The sequence below is a fragment of the Bos mutus genome, chromosome 13 (genome assembly GCF_027580195.1).
Source record: "Bos mutus isolate GX-2022 chromosome 13, NWIPB_WYAK_1.1, whole genome shotgun sequence".
NCBI classification, from domain to species: domain Eukaryota; kingdom Metazoa; phylum Chordata; class Mammalia; order Artiodactyla; family Bovidae; genus Bos; species Bos mutus.
This window is the reverse complement of record NC_091629.1, coordinates 18,327,829-18,346,483: the sequence shown is the minus strand read 5'-3', so window position 1 is coordinate 18,346,483 and position 18,655 is coordinate 18,327,829. Positions and strand designations below refer to the sequence as shown.

The 18,655-nt window shown below is 51.5% G+C and overlaps 1 protein-coding gene across 4 annotated transcripts in view; it reads left to right on the top strand.

Moving 5' to 3' along the window:
• The first annotated feature begins 2,930 nt into the window (after positions 1–2,930).
• The window catches only part of BCAS4 (breast carcinoma amplified sequence 4), a 56,451-nt gene continuing 40,726 nt past the window's right edge, over positions 2,931–18,655 (top strand). For 2 of the 4 annotated variants that reach the window (XR_011466451.1, XM_070381043.1), the window contains exon 1: positions 2,931–3,102. Coding sequence is in view for 3 of the 4 variants with exons in the window: in XM_070381043.1 (XP_070237144.1) it covers positions 3,013–3,102 (90 nt within the window). In the remaining variant the exon portion in view is untranslated. The remainder of the gene's footprint in view (positions 3,103–18,655) is intronic. The other 2 variants (XM_070381042.1, XM_070381041.1) reach the window with 2 other exon arrangements.

Sequence of the window (18,655 nt, the reverse complement as noted above, 5' to 3'; positions counted from 1 at the left end):
CAGTCCCGGTGGGAGGGAGCCGGCGGGCAGGAGGCCGGAGCGGCTCGGAGCGCGGCTCGGGCGCCAGGGGGAGCTCGCGGGCGCGCCGCGCCCCCGTCCCCGCAGCTGGTTCAGACTGGTTCGGGCAGGGTGCGGCCCGGCGGGCTGCATTCCAGGCCGCGGGCGCGCCGCCGGCTCCGGGGTCGCCCCGAGCGCCTCCGGGGGGCCGGGGAGACTTGTTTGTAATTGTCTTCTTTGTTTCAAATCATTCATTTGGCCCCCACGGGGGCTCCTGAGCCCGCCGACACACCCTGGGCTATCCTGGGTATCCTGCGTGCATCACAGGCAACCGCAGAGCTTTCCAGAGTGCCCCCGCCCAGCGCCCCTTCTCCCCAAAGACTCCGACTCCGAAAGCTGGGGTGGGGCTCCGGGCAGCTGCATTTTAAGCAAAATGTTTCTAAGGCATCATTACATTGTGGGGGGGCGGGGGGAAGACTGGAAGCAAAAGTGCCTGTTGGCAAGCCAACTTGGCCCAGGGTAGGAATCCCCATGACGCTTGTGCAGAGCGCGGATCTCTTCCCCCGACACCCCATCTCCAGGAAAAGGGGGTCGGGGTAGGCAGCATTTTTAGCTAACACCCTAGGGTTTTGGTTTTTCTATTTTTTTCCCTCTCCAATGAGTCATATTGGGCATCTTTAAAGTTTAAATACTGTAACAAGCATCAACGGAAAAAATAGAACACTAGGAATACATAATTGAAACCCCTCTCGTACCCTCCCGTTTCCTGCCACCCCAAAGTAACCAGTTTCCTGAATGTGGCGCCGCACCCCCGTGCACGGCTTTATACTTTGACTCCATATGTCTGTATCCATAAACAATATATAGTGCGGTTTCGCGTGTTTTAAAAACTTTATGTTAATGGCAGCGTGCCCTACAGAGCCTTCTGCGACTTGCTTCCCGCCCCCCGCCCCTTTTCCTTCTCTTTTTCTTAACATTATGTTTTTGAGATTCCTCCATCAGGGGAAGTTTGCTGCTCTTAGCCTGTTTGGCTAATCTGAAGCCGGTTCCGTGCGCAGGGGTGAGGGTCAGAGCTGGGCTCCTGGCTGTCTTGTGTGATGCAGAAGAGCTCTGGGCATCAGACGCCTCAGGACAGCAATGAATGTCCAAGTACAGGTTCAGTGAGTTTCTATTAAATCCTTTTCCTTAACACCTGAGGCCCAAGTCTTGGCCAAGAATTTTCCAGAATATTCCTCTGGCCCGAAAGCCTGGATATTTGGGCGACGGTGTAAAGCAATTAGCAGTGGACAGCTGTGGAAGGGGGAAGATGGATTACCCAAAAGACACACCAAGCCTACGCTCACGGCCCCCCTACCTAAGCTTGTCGGATAAAATACAAATTCAGATTTAACAGGATGGAGATAAGGGGAATCCTGTATACTTATTTTAGCCCTAAGCCAAGCCCGATTTAAAAAAAAATTAACACTTTAAAAGAAAAATAATCATGGGAAAAATTAGACTGCTAGACCTCTGGATACCTCCTTACATTTTTAAAAACTTGACTCACTAGCAGGTCCGTCTAGTCAAAGCTATGGTTTTTCCAGTAATCATGTATGGATGTGAGAGTTGGACCATAAAGAAGGCTGATCGCTGAAGACTAGATGCTTCTGAACTGTCGTGCTGGAGAAGACTCTTTGAGAGTCCCTTGGACAGCAAGGAGGTCCAACCAGTCAATCCTAAAGGAAATCAACCCTGAATATTCACTGGAAGGACTGAAGCTGAAGCTCCAATACATTGGCCACCTGATGCAAAGAGCTGGAAATGACCCTAATGCTGGGAAGGATTGAAGGCGGGAGGAGAAGGGGACGACAGAGGATGAGATGGTTGGATGGCATCACCGAGTCAATGGACATGAGTTTTGAGCAAGCTCCAGTAGTTGCTGATGGACAGGGAGGCCTGGCGTGCTACAGTCCATGGGGTCGCAAAGACTGAGCGACTGAACAATTTTAGCATTGCTTTGGACCCTACCCTCTTCAGCCTCTAAGGAGTCTAGACTAGCATCTTAGGGGGTGGGGGTCAAATTTAGTATGCTTAAGGATTCCATGTGGAGTTTACTTTAAAATCTGCCCCAGGGAGGAAGAGGATCGCTACACCAGCTTCCCTAACTTTTAGGACTGTCAGCCAGGCGCAAACAAGCTGCTGTCCTAGAAGCGGCCTGGTGGGCGGGGTGATGGGGGAGGGGTGGTCTTTAAATGAAAGGCTCCTCTGAGATAGCTGTTCTCTATCCTGAATGCACGCTGGAACCACCCGGGGAGCTTTACAAACTACTGATGCCCAAGCTCCACCTCCAGAGATTCTGCCTGAATAGGCCTGGGGTGAGGTCTGACTTCCGGGCTTTTAGAAACTTCCCAGTTCAGTTCAGTCGCTCAGTCGTGTCTGACGCTCTGCGACCCAATGGACTGCAGCACGCCAGGCTTCCCTGTCCTTCACCAACTCCCGGAGCTTGCTCAAACTCAAACTCTGAGGAATCGGTGGTGCCCTCCAACCGTCCCATCCCCTGTCCCCTTCTCCTTCCTTCAACAAACTCCCCGGTCCACTCTAAAGTGCTATGGGAGCTGGGACCCGCTGCTCCACTGGATTTCAATGCAACAGGGTAGTCTGTACCCACGGTTCTCAAACTCAGCGGTGTGTTAGAATCACCTGGCGAGCATCAAACCATGCAGATGTCCAGGTTCCAGCCCTAGAGACTGTGTGTGGCCTGGACGTGGGGCGTTTTAAAGGAGCCCCCGGTGATCGCCGTCTGGAAGCGAGTTTGGGACGCTGGTTTGCCAGGTGGTGCGGGGTCCCGGCGCAGGGAGCGCGCGCGCCACTGGGCGGCGCTGCCCACTCGGCCCGGCGCTCCGCTCGGCGCGCAGCGGCCCCGCCTCCGCCAGGCGGGCCCGGGGCGTGCAGCGGGCCGGGGGCGGGGCTCCGAGGCCGGGACACGGCGTCGGGCTCCCGGGCAGCCTCCGCCGGCCGGACCCTGCAGCGCTCGTGATGCTGCTCGTGGACGCCGATCGGCCGGAGCCCGTGCGCGGCGGGGCGCGCGAGCTCGCGGTCTTCCTGACCCCCGAGCCCAGGGCCGAGGTAGGGGACGTGGCTGGAAGTGGGGGAGGCGGGTCTCGGGGTTGCGGGAGGGGGGACGTCCAGGGCCGCGCGCCCCAGCAGGGGAGTGGACGAATAGGGGTGGGGGTACCCCTGAGCGCTGAGCCCGGCCCTGGGCTTCCCCGCAGCTTTTTCTCGTACCTGGCGCTGGGGCTCCGGGGACGCACGGGGGGCCCCGGGGTTCCTCCTCGGTGGCGCGGTGGCTGCCCAGGGTCACCCAGAGATGCGCGTCAGGTCGCTCCCGCCCCGTCCTCCAGCCAACACGGCTCTCAGGGGCCCAGACTCGCCTCCCATCCTTACCTGAGCATCCCCTCTCCCCTCTCCACCCCCGCTCCTCGCCCTCACCGGCCTCCGCCGGGATGCCAGAGGCAGGCGCGCCGAGAGCCGATGCCTTTTGCAAACCCGGGCCCTCGGGGCGGCCGAGCCCCGGTCCCGCCTCTGCCCGCGCGCTCGGCCTGCTCGGCTCTGAGCTGACGCCAGATTCCCGCAGGAGGCAGGCAGGCTGCGTCTGTGAGGACGCACCCGGCCTCGGTCCGCTTCTGTTGCTAGGAGGAAAAATACCTCATCTCTGGCTGTTCTTGCTGTTTTAAAAGCACAGAATAAAAAGTAGATCTAACGCTGGATTCTTTATTTTCCAGCTGAAGCCAGTATGTTGACAGTGCCATGAAAAAGTTGTTTACCCAAGTTCACCCGGAGTTATTTAGGGCCAGAAAGTCATGCCATTCTCTTTTAAAATCTCAGAAGTGTTACGCAAGTATTTAAAATAAAGAGGAAGCACCTTTTGTCTTTCTCTCGCACTCCAGTTCTGGTTCCCAGAGATAATCATCTTCCACAGTTTGGTGTACATCGTGCCAAGCACATTAAAAATGCATTTACAAATGTAGGCAGGCATGTATACTAACAATTACACCTAATTAGTTTTTACAAAAACCCCGCTTGGTACTAGAATACTGTTCTGCAACTTGCTTTTCGTTATTCAAAATAGCATGGACAAATAGGAAGTGACTTAATGATAAGGCACAAGGTATCTTTTCAGGGTGATGAGAATGTTCTGGAATTACTGCCTATGGTTGCACAACTTTGCGAATTCACTGAAAATCACAGAATTGTACACTTTAAAAGGTTAAATTTTATAGTATGTGAATTCTATCTCAGTTTAAAAAATAGTATGGACATATTTCCATGTCAGAATGTAAGAGCTGTCCAATAGAAATATAATTTGAGCCAAATATGAGCCAATAATTTTATTTTTTTAACACTTTAAATATTCTAGGAGCCATACAAAAAGGGAGAAGAAACATGTGAAATTGTCAATATATTTTTCCCAGTTTTATGGAGATCTAATTGACATACAATGCTGTAAGGTTAAGATGTACAAGTTTCAATATATTTAAAATAACTATCCAAAATGTCCTTTCAGCATGTCATAAATGTAAAAAGAATTCAATGATATTTTTGTTTTTTTTATTTTTTTTTCTAATTCAAGGCACACTTATTTTTGGGGACAGTTTGAATAATGAGTAAACTATAGTGCCAGTGAAGTCGCTCAGTCATGTCTGACTCTTTGTGATCCTGAGGACTGTAGCCCACCAGACTCCTCCATCCATGGAATTTTCCACACAAGAATACTGGAGTGGGTTGCCATCTCCTTCTCCATCAATGAGATTTTTACATTTTCTTCTTTGGACTAAGTTTTCAAAACCAGGCTTGGTATATCACGCTTACAACACACCTAGGTGTGGCCCAGCCACATTTTAAGCCTTTAATAGTCGTAACGGTCTTCCCTAGTGGCTCAGCTCATAAAGAATCTGCCTGCAATGTGGGAGACCTGGGTTCGATCCCTGGATTGGGAAGATCCCCTGGAGAAGGGAAAGGCTCCCCACTCCAGTGCTCTGGCCTGGAGAGTTTCACGGACTGTGCAGTCCATGGTGTCGCAAAGAGTCGGACACAGCTGAGCGTCTTTCACTTTCAGTAGTCGTGAGAGGCTGGCGGCTTCCATGCTGGAGAGTGTAGGTCTTCATCGTTCTTCACCTTCCTAGTGTCCTGCCATTACTTAATGTTGTTTAGTTGGCAAGTCGTGTCCAGCTCTTTGTGACCCCATAAACTGCAGCGTGCCAGGCCTCCCTGTCCCTCACCATCTCCCAGAGTTTGCTCAAACTCGTGTCCACTGAGTCAGTGATGCCATCCAACCATCTCTGTTGCCCTCTTTTCTGTCTCTGTTTAGTCTCTCCCAGCATCAGGGTCTTTTCCAGTGAGTTGACTGTTTGCATCAGGTGGCCATAGTATTGGAGCTTCAGGATCAGTCCTTCCAATTAGTATTCAGGGTTGATTTCCTTTAGGATTGACTGGTTTGGTCTCCTTGCTGTCCAAGAGACTCTCAAGGGTCTTCTCCAGCACCACAGTTCGAAAACATCAATTCTTTGGCATTCAGCCTTCTTTATGGTCCAATTCTCACATCCATACATGACTACCATTACATAATAATCCCTCCTATTTTCTGAGCATATACTATGTGCCAGCGGCATGCTGAACTCTGTTCATGGACTGTGTCATCGAATCCTGGCAGTGACCCAGTGGCTAGGATGTTGCTATGTCAGCCTCATAACTGTGAAACCTGAGGCCCTCACCAAATAAGCAACATCCTGTGGATGTCTGGTAATTTCTGAACCACACCCCCAGGCATGGGCATTGAGCCTGTGTACCTGCTTAAGGGTTTAAGTAACCTGAGCGTCTTTCTTGTTCTTTGTCCACCTTACTCTCAGCAGCAAGATGTCATTGTGCCCAGGGCCTCAGCCTCATTTTGTCTGATTAGGGACAGCCTCCAGGAGAAGCTGCATGCATTCACTTCATTTGCTCACTCGGGGCTCTCTCTAACTCAGACATGAGCTGGCTCATGCTCATTTGTAAGGGCTGTAATGAAGAGCCGAACTCCCCGTAGCTCCACGCGGCAATAAAGGCACTTCAGGCTCTTGCTGAAGTTTATTTACCAAAAGAAGCAAAAACGGCCCGGGTGGAGTCACTTGCAGCGTCTACTTAAAGCTTAATTCATTAGCAGTTCCCTCGTGCTGCAGCTGTTTGTAGAGATGGGCAAATGAGCTGGGAAAGGGAAGCCTGGTTTGGGATCAGGCCTGGGTGCCTGGAGCCTCCTGTAGCAGCCCAGTCGGAGTCTCAGACTCTAGTCCTGGGGGTGCCCTGGAGTTCCTAGGGAGGTGGGTCCTTCAACACCTCAAACCCCTGCTGTTTGCTGGGAGTGAACCACACAAGGGCCCCCCACTTTCATGGCCCTACTCTCAGTAAACGTGTAACACACAAAACCTCTGGATTGTGATGAATGCCATGGGGAATGCAGCATGGGTGATGTGGTAGAGAGTATCTGGGAGACTTGGGTGGGGAAAGCCTCTCCAAACCCCTGAGGAATCTGCAGGGAAGAGGGAGCACAGAGATCCAGGAGGCTGAGTAGCAGAGAGACCCCCACTTTGTCTGGGAGTGGTCAGGGAGGGCTTCCCTGAGGCGACATCAGTTTAGGCTGAGCTCTGAAGCATGAATAGGAGTTGACCAGCCTGAGAGGGAGGAGAAAAATGTCCCAGGCAGAGGAAACAGAACTTGCAAAGGCCCTGGGGCGGGATGAAGCATGGTAATCCTGAGGGGAGAAGAACAGCAGGTAGAAGGTGGGGCAGTGGGGCAGGGTGGGGCCAGTGAGAGGACCAGAAAGAGGACTTTGCATTGCCTCCCTGGACGGAGGAGCCGCTGAAGGGCTGCGTGTTGACCAGTTGACCGGGGAACATTTCACTCTTTCTAGGGCTTTTGGGTTTTTCTGTCCAACCAACTTTTTTGTGGTTTACTTTCTCTCTCTTTCTGATTTGAACTTCCTCTTTTGGGGGAACTTTCAGGCAGGGTCTCCGGAATCTGCTTCAAGATGGCAGGGAGAGAAAGAGATGTTTGCCTCTTGGGGGCTCTCCTGGATGGCTGAGTCCTGATACCCATCCAGGGGGGAATTCGTGACAAGACTCAGAGTTCCCTTTGGTTCCTGTGCTGGGATGCAGGACAGGTTTGGCCCACAGATGGGGTTCATGGTCTGCCTGGAAGGAAGTGAAGGACTTCATTTGCTCACACTTGCTCTGCCTGAGTGGGCAGAGGTGAGAGGGGAGAGTTAACCCGTGAATGAGGTCCTGGGCTGCAAACTGGTGGCCCAGGGGCTGAATCCAGAACTCTGATATGATTGGTTCGCTTCACGTAGGGGCTCTTTTTTTGTTGTTGTTTAATCCCTTTTTCCAAAGGGGTTCTTAAATGGAGAATATTCATGAAAAAAAAATCTGAGTTTCCTATTTGTTTAAAATAACGGACAGTCTGGAAATCCTCGGTCCCAGTTTCCTCGTGGTGGTCCCGTTTGCCACGGTCCTCACCCCTCCTTATTGTCTCCCTCTACTGAAGCTGGCATCAGTTACCACTTACCCGTGTGCTTGAACCTGTGACGTTCTATAGTCATGATAAGAGGAGAGGAAACTGTTTCTCCAAACCAGGAGTCTGGACTGAAATAGGAAGACATGAGTTAGCCCCAAATGCCCTTGGGTCTCAAGACAAAATGTAGGAGAGACCGTTTCTTTGTGGAAGCAGAGACTGTTTATTGGGTCCAACCTGTAGGCGCCACGTGCCTCTGGGAACCCTGGCATGTGTCTTATTCTTTTGACCTACTAGTCCCCTTTCTGCACTCAAACTTTGGATGTTCAGATTAGAACTCTGTGGGTGGGTTCCAGGGCACAGTCTACTGTGTTTCGAGATATAGTTCTGGGTTAGTTTAGTCCTCTGATCCTTATGGTGGACTTGCTGCGGGCCAGACAGTGTGCCAGGCACAGGGGAGAGGCCAGCGAGATGGATGCAGTGCCTGCCCTCAAGCACAGGAGATGAGCTGGCGAGGAACGATCCTACAGAGTAGCGAATGGTGGTATATGCCCCAGCGGAGACACCTGGGGGCTGTGATGGAGACACACAGGGAGGACTGGAAGGAACCACCAGGCAGAGATCTGGCATTGCGTGTGCGGCTAGAAGCAAGGAAGGATGATGACTCAGGAGGTGCCCGAGTAGGCGGACCTCAGTGATCAAGGAGAGAGTGGGCAGGGCCCAAAGGGAGGAGTCTGGAATTCGATTCTAAGGGGTCATGGATGGAGCTGTGAGCAGAGCCAAGCTGGATGTGAGCAGGAGAAAGACAGGATCAGGTCTGTGGACTTAGTGTAGTGCCAGAACGAGTTGGAGGGGCTGGTGTGGCCGCAGGGGTATCACAGATGTGGACATCCAGGTGGACGAGCTGGCCAGGCTCCCTGAATCAGAGCTTTCGGGGGTGTGAGAGTCAAGGCCAAAGTGGGCGCTTGGAGAAGGGTAGTGTTTCTCAGAAGAAAGTTCATGTTTCCCCAGGCTGAACTGTCCAGCAGTGGAAGGACCCATTCCCGACTCTGAATAGTCTCTTATTACAGGACATCTGGGTTTTGGGGGTGGGTCACCTTGGAACCGTGGCTAAAAGCTCCCAGTCTGCTGATTCTCAGCACTAACCAAGAAGCTTGGAAACAGAGTCCCAAACGTGGGAAGTAACCCTGGTACCCACCCGTGCAGGCTGGTCACGTAGGGATGCTTCTGCACAGCAGACCTCATGGTTGCAGCAGGAGCCGCTCTGAACACACCATTCTGGAGCCAGGGGAGAAAAGAAGATGCCCAGAGGTGTGTGTGGTGTAAATAAAAACTTTAAGGAAACCACTTATTTCATGCTCCTATAAATAAGAGATTAAGATAGACCCGTCTCTAGGGGGTGGGGTGGAGTATGGCCAAGGTGTGAGCCCTGGTGTAGGGCGTGGTCCCCAACCTGCGCCTCACATCGGCCTCATCTGTGATCTCCACCAACAACGAGAACTGCTGCCTGCCTCCCACCCCTGACACCCTCACTTCATTGGAGTGGGCACCTCCTGGGCACTGCAATACTGGAAGCTTTCCAGCAGGATTGAAATGCCCGGGGTGACCAAGACTGATTTGTCTGTTGGAAAGTCCCCGTGGCTGCTGACTGTTGGGGGCACCCAGGAGGCACCCCAGGCCTGGGGATCTGGACTTGTAAGCCCTCTCTGGAGATTCTGATGGTCAGCCTGGTGGGTAGCTCACAGCTCGCCTCCCTGCAAGCGGGACCTGCCACAGGCCTGGGGTGCTGGCTCCCCGCCACTCGCAGAGGGCAGAAAACCCTTCGATCCTGCCTGCTGCGGTGTCTACAGCACCGGCTACTGACTCCTTGCATATCCATTGAAGCAGCATCCTTTGCAGATGTGTGCCCCCCAACCCCACCAGCACCCCTGCCCTGGTCAGGCTGCGTGGTGGGAGGTCAGCTCCAGAGCCACAGGGCCTGGGTTCGGATCTCAGCCCTGCGCCCCCTCTGCCCGTCCTCCCGAGCTGTGGGGTTGGGTGAGGTGATGTGCGCTCGGAGTCTGGCCCACAGTAAGTGGTCTGTGGCATTAGCTGCGATTATCCATTTATTCATTCTGTAGGTGTTTCTGGAACCGGTACTGGGTGTGGACTCCGAACCAGGTGCTGGGAAGTAAGAGTGCAAGGGAGGCGCGCCCACCCGCAGGGCTCTCTGAACAGGTGGGAGTGGGGGTGGGACATGCACTGATAATTCTACTTTGTGTTTGCAGGAGGGTGGTTTCAGCCTCCACTTGTGCAGAAGATGGTGAGTTCTTCTCACTAGCATGACCTCCTGGAGGCCTGGAAGTCCAGGGCTGACTTTCTCTATCTGTGTACATGAGGCCAACCGTAGATCCCAGTTTTTGGTTTGCAAAATATAGTTGCTCCTTGCATGGTCCACATGAGCCCCCGGTTCTCTTAAACTGTTTCAGGATCTGAATTGATTCCTTGGGGCAAATGTGGTGGACATTTGGCCTGTGGGTTCCTCTAAGTGGATTGGAGTTTTGATTTTTAAATAATTGTATTTATTATTTTATTTTTGGCTGTGCTGGGTCTTCATTGCCACACAGGCTTTTCTCGGCTTGTGGCGAGCGGGGGCTCCTCTCGGGCTGTGGTGTGCGGGCTTCTCTTGCGGTGGCTTCTCTGTTGCAGATCACGGATTCTGGGGTGCGTGGGCTTCAACAGTTGCGGTTCCCAGACTCCAGAGCACAGGCTCAGCAATTGTGACACACGGGCTTCATTGCTCCTCGGCATGTGGGATCTTCCTGGATCAGGCTTCCCTGGTGGCTCAGCTGGTAAAGAATCCGCCTGCCATGTGGGAGACCTGGGTTCGAGCCCTGGGTTGGGAAGATCCCCTGGAGAAGGGAAAGGCTACCCACCCCAGTATTCTGGCCTGGAGAATCCCATGGACTGTATGGTCCATAGGGTCACAAATAGTCGGACACGACTGAGCAACTTTCACTTCACTCCTGCATTGGCAGGTGAATTCTTTACCACTGAGCCACTAGAGAAGCCCGGAGTTGATTCTCTTTAAATAGGTTTTGTTTAAAAATAAAAAATGTGCGCACATGGTACAGAATCCAAAGGTCCCTGTGACCGCGTAGGGATGCTTGAGGCGCCGCCCTGCCGGGCTTGGCCTACGGGCCCACGAGGCCCCGCCCCTTGTCCCCGCCCGCGGCCCCGCCCACGTCCCCGCCCCCATCGGCATCTTTCGGTCTTCACTCGCTGTGCCTTAGCTTTACATGCGAGTGCACAGCGAGCGCGCCAGTTGCTTCTAGCCGCCAAACAATCTCATTGTCGGTCTGAATGGTAATTTAGGTAACCGTTCCTCTCCTTTTGCTGTCACAAAGTCTATTACAATGAGTATCTCTGTACTTATATCATTCTGCGTTTGTGCAACTATGTCTGGAGGATAAATACCTCAATGGGGTATTTACAGGGTCCAAGGATACATACTTATAAAATTTAAGGGGAACGTCCTTGGTGGTCCAGCGTTGGAGAGTCTGCCTTCTGACACAGGGTACTTGGGTTGGATCCCTGGTTAGGGAGCTAAGATCCTACATGCTGCGAGGCAACTGAGCCCGTGTGCCACAGCTAAGACCCAATGCAGCTAAAGATCAATCAATAAATATTAAAAAAATTTTTTTTTCTTTTAGTTGCTGTTGCCAAATTAACCTTTTTGTCAGGGTCATGGCAATAATAGCCCTTCTGGACATTTAGACCTCAAGGTCAAGGGTCCCTTGGGGATGGGAACGCTTACTTGGGCTGCTTTGGGGGCCTGGAGGAAGGAGTTCCCCGTCTCCTTTTTGGGAAGTGGATTATCACCTGATGGGCCAGCCCCTCTGGGTTTGGGATTCCAGCGCAAGGAAGGAGAGTTCCTTCCTTTGCTCTTTCCAGGCCTTCACTCGTGGCTGGCCCCAGCTCCCAGGATCTTTCTGACATCAGTCCAGCCCTTTCATCCTGTGCACGGAGACGAGACTGCTTCTGCTAAAGACCTTTGCTTTCATTGCCGTCTGAAGGGGCCGCCATGAGTGCCTTTGGAGAAGAGGCGGCATTCCTAATTTGCCTGCCCTGGGTGTGGGCAGGCCTCGCAGTCCTTGGGCCGGGCTCACTTTCACCCCCATCCTGCACTCGTGGACTGTGGCCCAGCCTGGCTGGGGGACAGAGGACAAGGTCAGGCGAAGCACCAAGTGTCAAGCAAAAGCTGAACCCACCCCCACCCCCCAGACTTGGTCTGGCTGCACGTGGGTGTCCTCTGGTTGGCCCAGTGATCTGATTTGTAAAATGCTAAGTAGACGCCAGCCCTAAAAAAAGTGGAGTTTTCACATAAAAATCCTAACGTCTGGCTTTTCTAAAAATGTTGTGACAAAAGGTGTAGATCTTCAGCGGCCTTGTCCTGGGCGAGCGGACCTTGTGTTTTCTGGAAGGATTCTCACAGAGAGAGAGAGAGTGTGTGTAAGCAGTGTTATTGTGATATAATTCACAAGGCCTCCCTGTCCATCACCAACTCTTGGAGCTTGCTCAAACTCATGTCTGTCAAGTCAGTGATGCCATCCAACCATCTCATCCTCTGTCATCCCCTTCTCCTCCCGCCCTTAATCTTTCCCAGCATCAGGATCTTTTCTAACTAGTCAGTTCTTCACATCAGGTAGCCAAAGTATTGGACTTTCAGTCCTACCAATGAACACCCAGGACTGATCTCCCTTAGGATGGACTGGTTTGATCTCCCTGCTGTCCAAGAGACTCTCAAGAGTCTTCTCCAACACCATAGTTCAAAAGCATCAATTCTTCAGCGCTCAGCTTTCTTTATGGTCCAAATCTCATATCCATACATAGGACTACTGGAAAAAACATAGCTTTGACTAGATGGACTTTCGTTGCCAAAGTCTCTGCTTTTTAATATTACTATCTAGGTTTGTCACAGCTTTTCTTCCAAGGAGCAAGCATCTTAATTTCATGGCTGCAGTCACCATCTGCAGTGATTTTGGAGGCCAAGAAAATAATCTGTCACTGCTTCCATTGTTTCCCCATCTATTTGCCATGAAGTGATGGGACCCGATGCCATGATCTTAGTTTTTTGAATGTTGAGTTTTCAGCTAGCTTTTTAACTCTTCTCTTTCATTTTCATCAAGAGGCTCTTTAGTTCCTCTTCACTTTCTGCCATAAGGGTGGTATCATCTTCGTATCTGAGGTTATTGATATTTCTCCCAGCAATCTTGATTCCAGCTTGTGCTTCATCCAGCCTGGCAGTTCACATGATGTACTCTGCATATAAGTTAAATGAGCAGGGTGACAGTATACAGCCTTGACGTACTCCTTTTCCAATTTTGAACCAGTCCATTGTTCCATGACCAGTTCTAACTGTTGCTTCTCGACCTGCATACAGATTTCTCAGGAGGCAGGTAAGGTGGTCTAATATTCCCATCTCTTTAAGAATTTTCCACAGTTTGTTGTGACCCACACGGTTAAAGGCTTCAGTAATTTCACTGCTTTTGGTTTATTCATAGGGTTGCACAACTGTCAACCACAATCAGTCTTAAAACACTTTTTTTGTCCCCAGAAGAAACCCTGGCCCTCTTCACTCTCACACCACCAGGAAGCCCCTAGTTTAGTTTCTGCTTCTAAAGATGTGCTTGTTCTGGACATTTCATCGATGTTTGTGTTTTAAAGACTGATAAGCCAGAGGGGTGAAGGCCGCATTCAGCTTGCAGTGAGGCTTGCTTGGCCATCGTTGTTCAGCCGCTCAGTCGTGTCCTTCTCTTTGCGACGCCCTGAACTGCAGCGCACCAGGCTTCCCTGTCCTTCGCCATCTCCCGGAGCTTGACTGTCACAGTGTTTTTTAGCTTTTTAGGTTAGTTGTCAACATTTGCAAATTGGGAGAGTTTGTATAAAGACCTCTATCACCGTTCATCTTGAATAAAACCAGTTTTGGTGCATTCCCACCTGGAATGATCCGCTCAAACCAAGCGGCAGCTGTCCTCTTTAGATGGGGTCAGGGGCCTCTGTTTGCCACAGTCTCCACCCGTCCCTTTTGTCTTCCTGCCTGAGTGTCAGCTGCCATTTATTATGCTGGTGATGCTGCTGTTTCTTAGAGGAAACTAAAAAGTCTCTGTCAAAAGTGGGAAACTGAAATAAGCAATGTGAGGAAAATAGCATCGTAAGCTTGGCTTCCTTCCCTAGTATTCATTTCCTGCCTGGCTTCCGTCTCTTTCTGAGTTTGGAGACCCTAGTGGGTCACAGTCCTCCCCTGTGTGGGTGGAGCATCTTGCCAAGAGTAGCCTAGACAAAGAACTTACCAGACCCTCTTCAGCTTCCAGCTCAAGACAGAGAAAGTCTGAGGAGTTCCCCCCACACACACCCTTTCACATGGAGAAACTGAGGCACAGGGATGGTCAGAGGCATAGTTAGGACCTCGCAGCCAGGAATGGGAGAGCGGGACTCAGGCACCACTCATCGAGGCCGCGGTTCTCGGGCCGTCCCTCTTCCAAGAGAGCACTTTTCCTCCTTCCTCTGGCCTTTTTCTTTTCTCTTCCCTCCCCTCTTTCTTGCAACAAATATTCATTGAGCATTATATTGGTTACCGGTTGCCAGGTAATAAACCACCCCCAACTTCAGTGGATAAAAACGACCCCCAGTTTAGAGTGCATGATTGTGCGGGTTGGCGGGCTCCTCTGAGCCATTCTGTCCTGTGGCCTTGGGTGGGCTGCCTCATGTGGCTGCAGACAGCTGGGGTCCGCGGCAGCCGAAGGTCCAACGTGGCCTCACTCGTGCTGGCAGGCGGGGTGCCTCGGTTCTCCTCCACGGCCTCTCACTCTCCGGGACTGCTCTCCCCCGAGGCCTCTCAGAAGACCAGAACTGCCTGCTGTTGTCTTCCAAGAGGGTGAGCCAGAAGCTGCCGGGCCTCTAGTCTCGGAGTCAAATGTAGAGCAGTGTGTTGCTTCCACATTTTATTGGTCAAAGCAAGTCGCAGGCTAGTTCAGGGGTGGAAAGGAATGATGCTGCCTCCCCATGGGCAGAGGGGCAAGGTCATATTGTGAAAAGACATGGAGAGAGTTGGAAGGCTATCTTAGGAAACACAAGTACCTACTATGTGCCAGGCATTATTTTAGGCCCTAGGGGCACCCAGGTAAATGAAATGAAAACCTCTGTTCACCAGGAGCTTTCATTCTGTTGAGGGAAGATGACAACAAACAAGTGAAATATGTAGTAAATGGTAATACAGGCTAAAGAGAGAGAGAAACTGGCGCAGGATGGGGCATGGCAGGAAAGCCACAGACCAGGGAAGGCCTCACAAAGGAGAAGCATATGGGCACAGGCTGGAAGGAAGGGTGAGATGAGCTTTGCCAGTGACGGCAACAGCAAGTGCAAAGGCCCTGGGGTGAGGACCACGGTTGGCGTGGGTGGTGGGGAGTGAGCAGTCAGTGATGAGGTCATGATGGTGTGGGGCTGGGGAGGCCTCTAGTAGGTGTTTGCTGACTGAGGTGGAAGATACAGTCAAAGTTAAGATGTAATCCATGCAATATAAAGTTTACCATTTTAGAGCATACAGTTCAGTGTTTTCAGTATATTCACTATGGTTGTGCATACATCACCACAACCTAATTCCAGAACATCTCCATCACCCAAAAAAGAAATCTCATAGCCATTAGCAACTATTCCCTGCTCCCCTCCCCGACCCCCCACCGATTCCATGGGGAGACAACCACTAACACACTTTCTGTCTCTCTGGATTTGCCGCCTCTGGACATTTCACATAAAAGGAATCGTGTAAGGATTATTTTCAAGGATTATCAACACTGTAGCATGTATTAGAGCTTCATTCTTTTTTATGGCTGAACAGTACTCCACCCTGTGCCCGTGTCACATCTTGTTTGCCCATCCATCAGTTTATGAACATCAAGTTGTTTCTACTTGTGGGCTATTAGGAATAATGTAAAAGGTTTTTTTTGTAAGAACCTCTGTTTTCGGTTCTTTTGGGTACATTGCTGGGTCATAGGGTAACTCTATGTTTAACCTTTAGAGGTTGGTCTCCAAACCAGGCTTGTTTCCAAAACAGCTGCACAACTTCACAGTCCCACCAGCAGGTGCTAAGGGTTGCTTCATATCCTCACCAACATTTGTCACTTGCCATTTTTGTGATCGTGGCCATCCTAGTGGCTGAGAATGGTAGAGTGGAAGATTCTGAGCTGAAGAGGGCTTTGGCTTTAACAGAATCTCTGAGGAACAGATTGAAGGAGAGCAAAAGAGGAAGGAGGGGACTAGTGAGTAACAGGCTACTGCAATGGTCCCAGCAAGGGAGAGTGGTGCCTTGCACCAGAGTGGTTGGATCTGGGGTGTATTGTGAAGGCAGAACTGAGAGGGTTTGCATAGAAGATGGATAGGGTCGGGGGCGGGGGGTGGGAAAGAAAGATGAGCCAAGGATCCTCCCAAGTATTTGGCCTGAGCACCTGGACAGTGGGGTTTCCACTTGTGGCGCTGGAGAAGAACAGATGGCGGAGGATCTTTTTGTGTTTCTTGTGCCAGTCACTGGTGGACAGGGCCAGCCTCTTTTCGGTTTTTGGCACACTCGGCTGGGAAGCTTGGCTTGGCACTTTGGGAGAAATCAGGGGGTGTGGAAGAAGGCAGTAAATGCTGTAATTCACACTTATTAAAAAATGCCCACCTGCCATCCCCACTGGTCAAGCCCTGAATGTCACTTCAAGAGGAACCACTTGCTTCCCTCCCCTCAGAGTGGGACAGTTTCTGCCCGGGGAGTTGCAAAGGATGGTGAGGGCATTCATATTGCTTATGGGCTGGGTTAAAAAGGCATGTGGGTTTCAGCCTGCAGGAATCGTATTTCTGGGGCCCCTTTCTGGGAGAAATTTGTCCGGTGAATGATTTGTGGGGCACAGTGGGGTGGCCGATCCTCCCCTGTTGGTTGGGAATGTCTTAGGGCCTGTTCTTCGCTCAGCTGACCAGGCAGTCAGCAGATCATTTCTTCACTCCCCTCCTGCTGCTTTGTGACCGCCCTGGGCACCAGGCGGAGGCGGTGGGGGGTGAGCGTGGCCGTAGTTGACAGGAAGCATAAGGCGGGCACACCTTCCCCCTCCCCAGAGAGCACCTTGGTCCTTACCAGCTTCTGAAGTCAGAGAGGTCGGGTGCTGGCTTCAGGATGTATTAGCTGTGTGACCTTGAACAGATGACTTAAGCTCTCTGATCCTCTGCTTCTCAATTCATAGAAAGGGGGAAATTATGGCACCTGCAGAAGAGAGTTTTTGTGAGAATCAAAGGAGATAATTCATGTGTAGTGATTTGCCACTTCTGTTATCTAGTGAGAGGTTTATTCATGCTTACTGTGTGCCCACACCCTGCTAAAGGACGTAGCCCCAGTGTGAGGTTAACCTAGCAACCCTGCCAAGTGGGTGTGGCCCTTCTTGTCCTGGGTGAGCCAACCCAGATGCCCAGCGGAAGCCACTGGGTTAAGGTCCCCCAGGTGGCAGAGGGAAGATGGGGTTGGAACTAAGGACTGACTTCCTTCCTGAACATGCTTGGAGAGGTCCAGAGCTCTTCCTGTGAGCAAAGAACTGCACGTGTGTCTTGGGAAGAGGCCACCCAGCCAGTGGTCCTTCGTGTCCCTCCAGGCTTCCATCTTCCCAGGCATGTTTGGATTGGGGTGTAGATCATCTGGGGTTTCCCTGGTGGCTCAGACACTAAAGGATCTTCCTGCAGTGCAGGAAACTTGGGTTTGATCCCTGGGTCGGGAAGATCTCCTGGAGAAGGGAATGGCAACCCACTGCAGTATTCTTGCCTGGAGAATCGCATGGACAGAGGAGCCTAGTAGGCTACAGTCCATGGGATGGCAAAGAGTCGGACACGACTGAGCAACTAACACTTTCACTTTTGGGGCTTCCCTAGTGGCTCAGATGGTAAAGAATCTGCCTGCAATGCAGGAGACCTGGGTTTGATCCCTGGGTGGGAAGATCTCCTGGAGAAGGGAATGGCCACCCACTCCAGTATTCTTGCCTGGAGAACCCCATGGACAGAGGAGCCTGGCGGGCTACAGACTCGACTCGACTCATCTAGACTGTGCTCCCTCACGGATCTGTGCCCTCTCCTGTCTCTCATGCTTTCCTCTGGGTCCGAAGGAACCACCAACCTCCCCGCTCCCAGCTCAGTGGCCTCTCGGCTCCTTTCTCCCTTAGTGCATTCAGGACATTTTTTTAAAACCATGCTTTTGTTTTTGGGGGGTGGGGGGGGGCTTCCTGTGTGTTTCCAGCCCCCCTTCCACTGTGGTCCCCTTCCCCTGTCAAGCCTCCCCAAGTCAGGCACAGAAATAGTCCCAGCTGTGAGACGAAGGCTCCAGAGTTTAAAATTGCAGCTCTGTACTATTTATACTCCAGCCGGAAAGAGGTTTTTTTGCGCAGCCGTTTATTTGGTTGTGGTAGCGACAGCCTAGGCTGCAGGCGGCAGCTTCTGCACTGTATAAACATTTCTCTGGGGACAAGTGGGCGCTGAGGGCAGCCTTCAGGTGAGGGGGCAGTGCCAGGCCTGCCCAGAAACGGCTGGGAACACCTCCCTGCAGCGAGCAATTCGGCCTCTTAAACCAGAGAAAGTACTTCATGTTCCAACTGAACTTCCTTCCGAGATGCCTGGTTATTAGGGGGAAAAAAGACAAAAAAGCAGGTATTTTATTTGTCATGAAAATAGTACATGCTTGAGGGGGAAAAGGGTTCAAACTACTCCTTTATGCAAGTGATTGAAGCAGACCCTTCATGTTCTGTTTTGCTTGGCCCATGAAGCATTAAAAAGGAAAAATAATTTTTAAAAATATATGTGCCACTATTTAAAAATCGGGACGTTTTCTATAAAGTTAAAATTTCTGGCTTCTCTTGAAAATGGAAGATTCTGGCAACCCTGGCCTCACGTTTCCTGATTTCTCTGAGTGGCTGGCTGCTCTCGAACTAGGCAAGTGCTTCTCGAGTCACTCCGAGCCCCAGTGGCCTGCTTCATTCATTTGCCTTACTGCATGGTCTTGGTAACTTTTGAGTTTTGGACCCTTCACATGACATAAAATACTCAAAGCTCCCATGTCAGACCGTATTCTCCAGTTCCTACTCCCCAG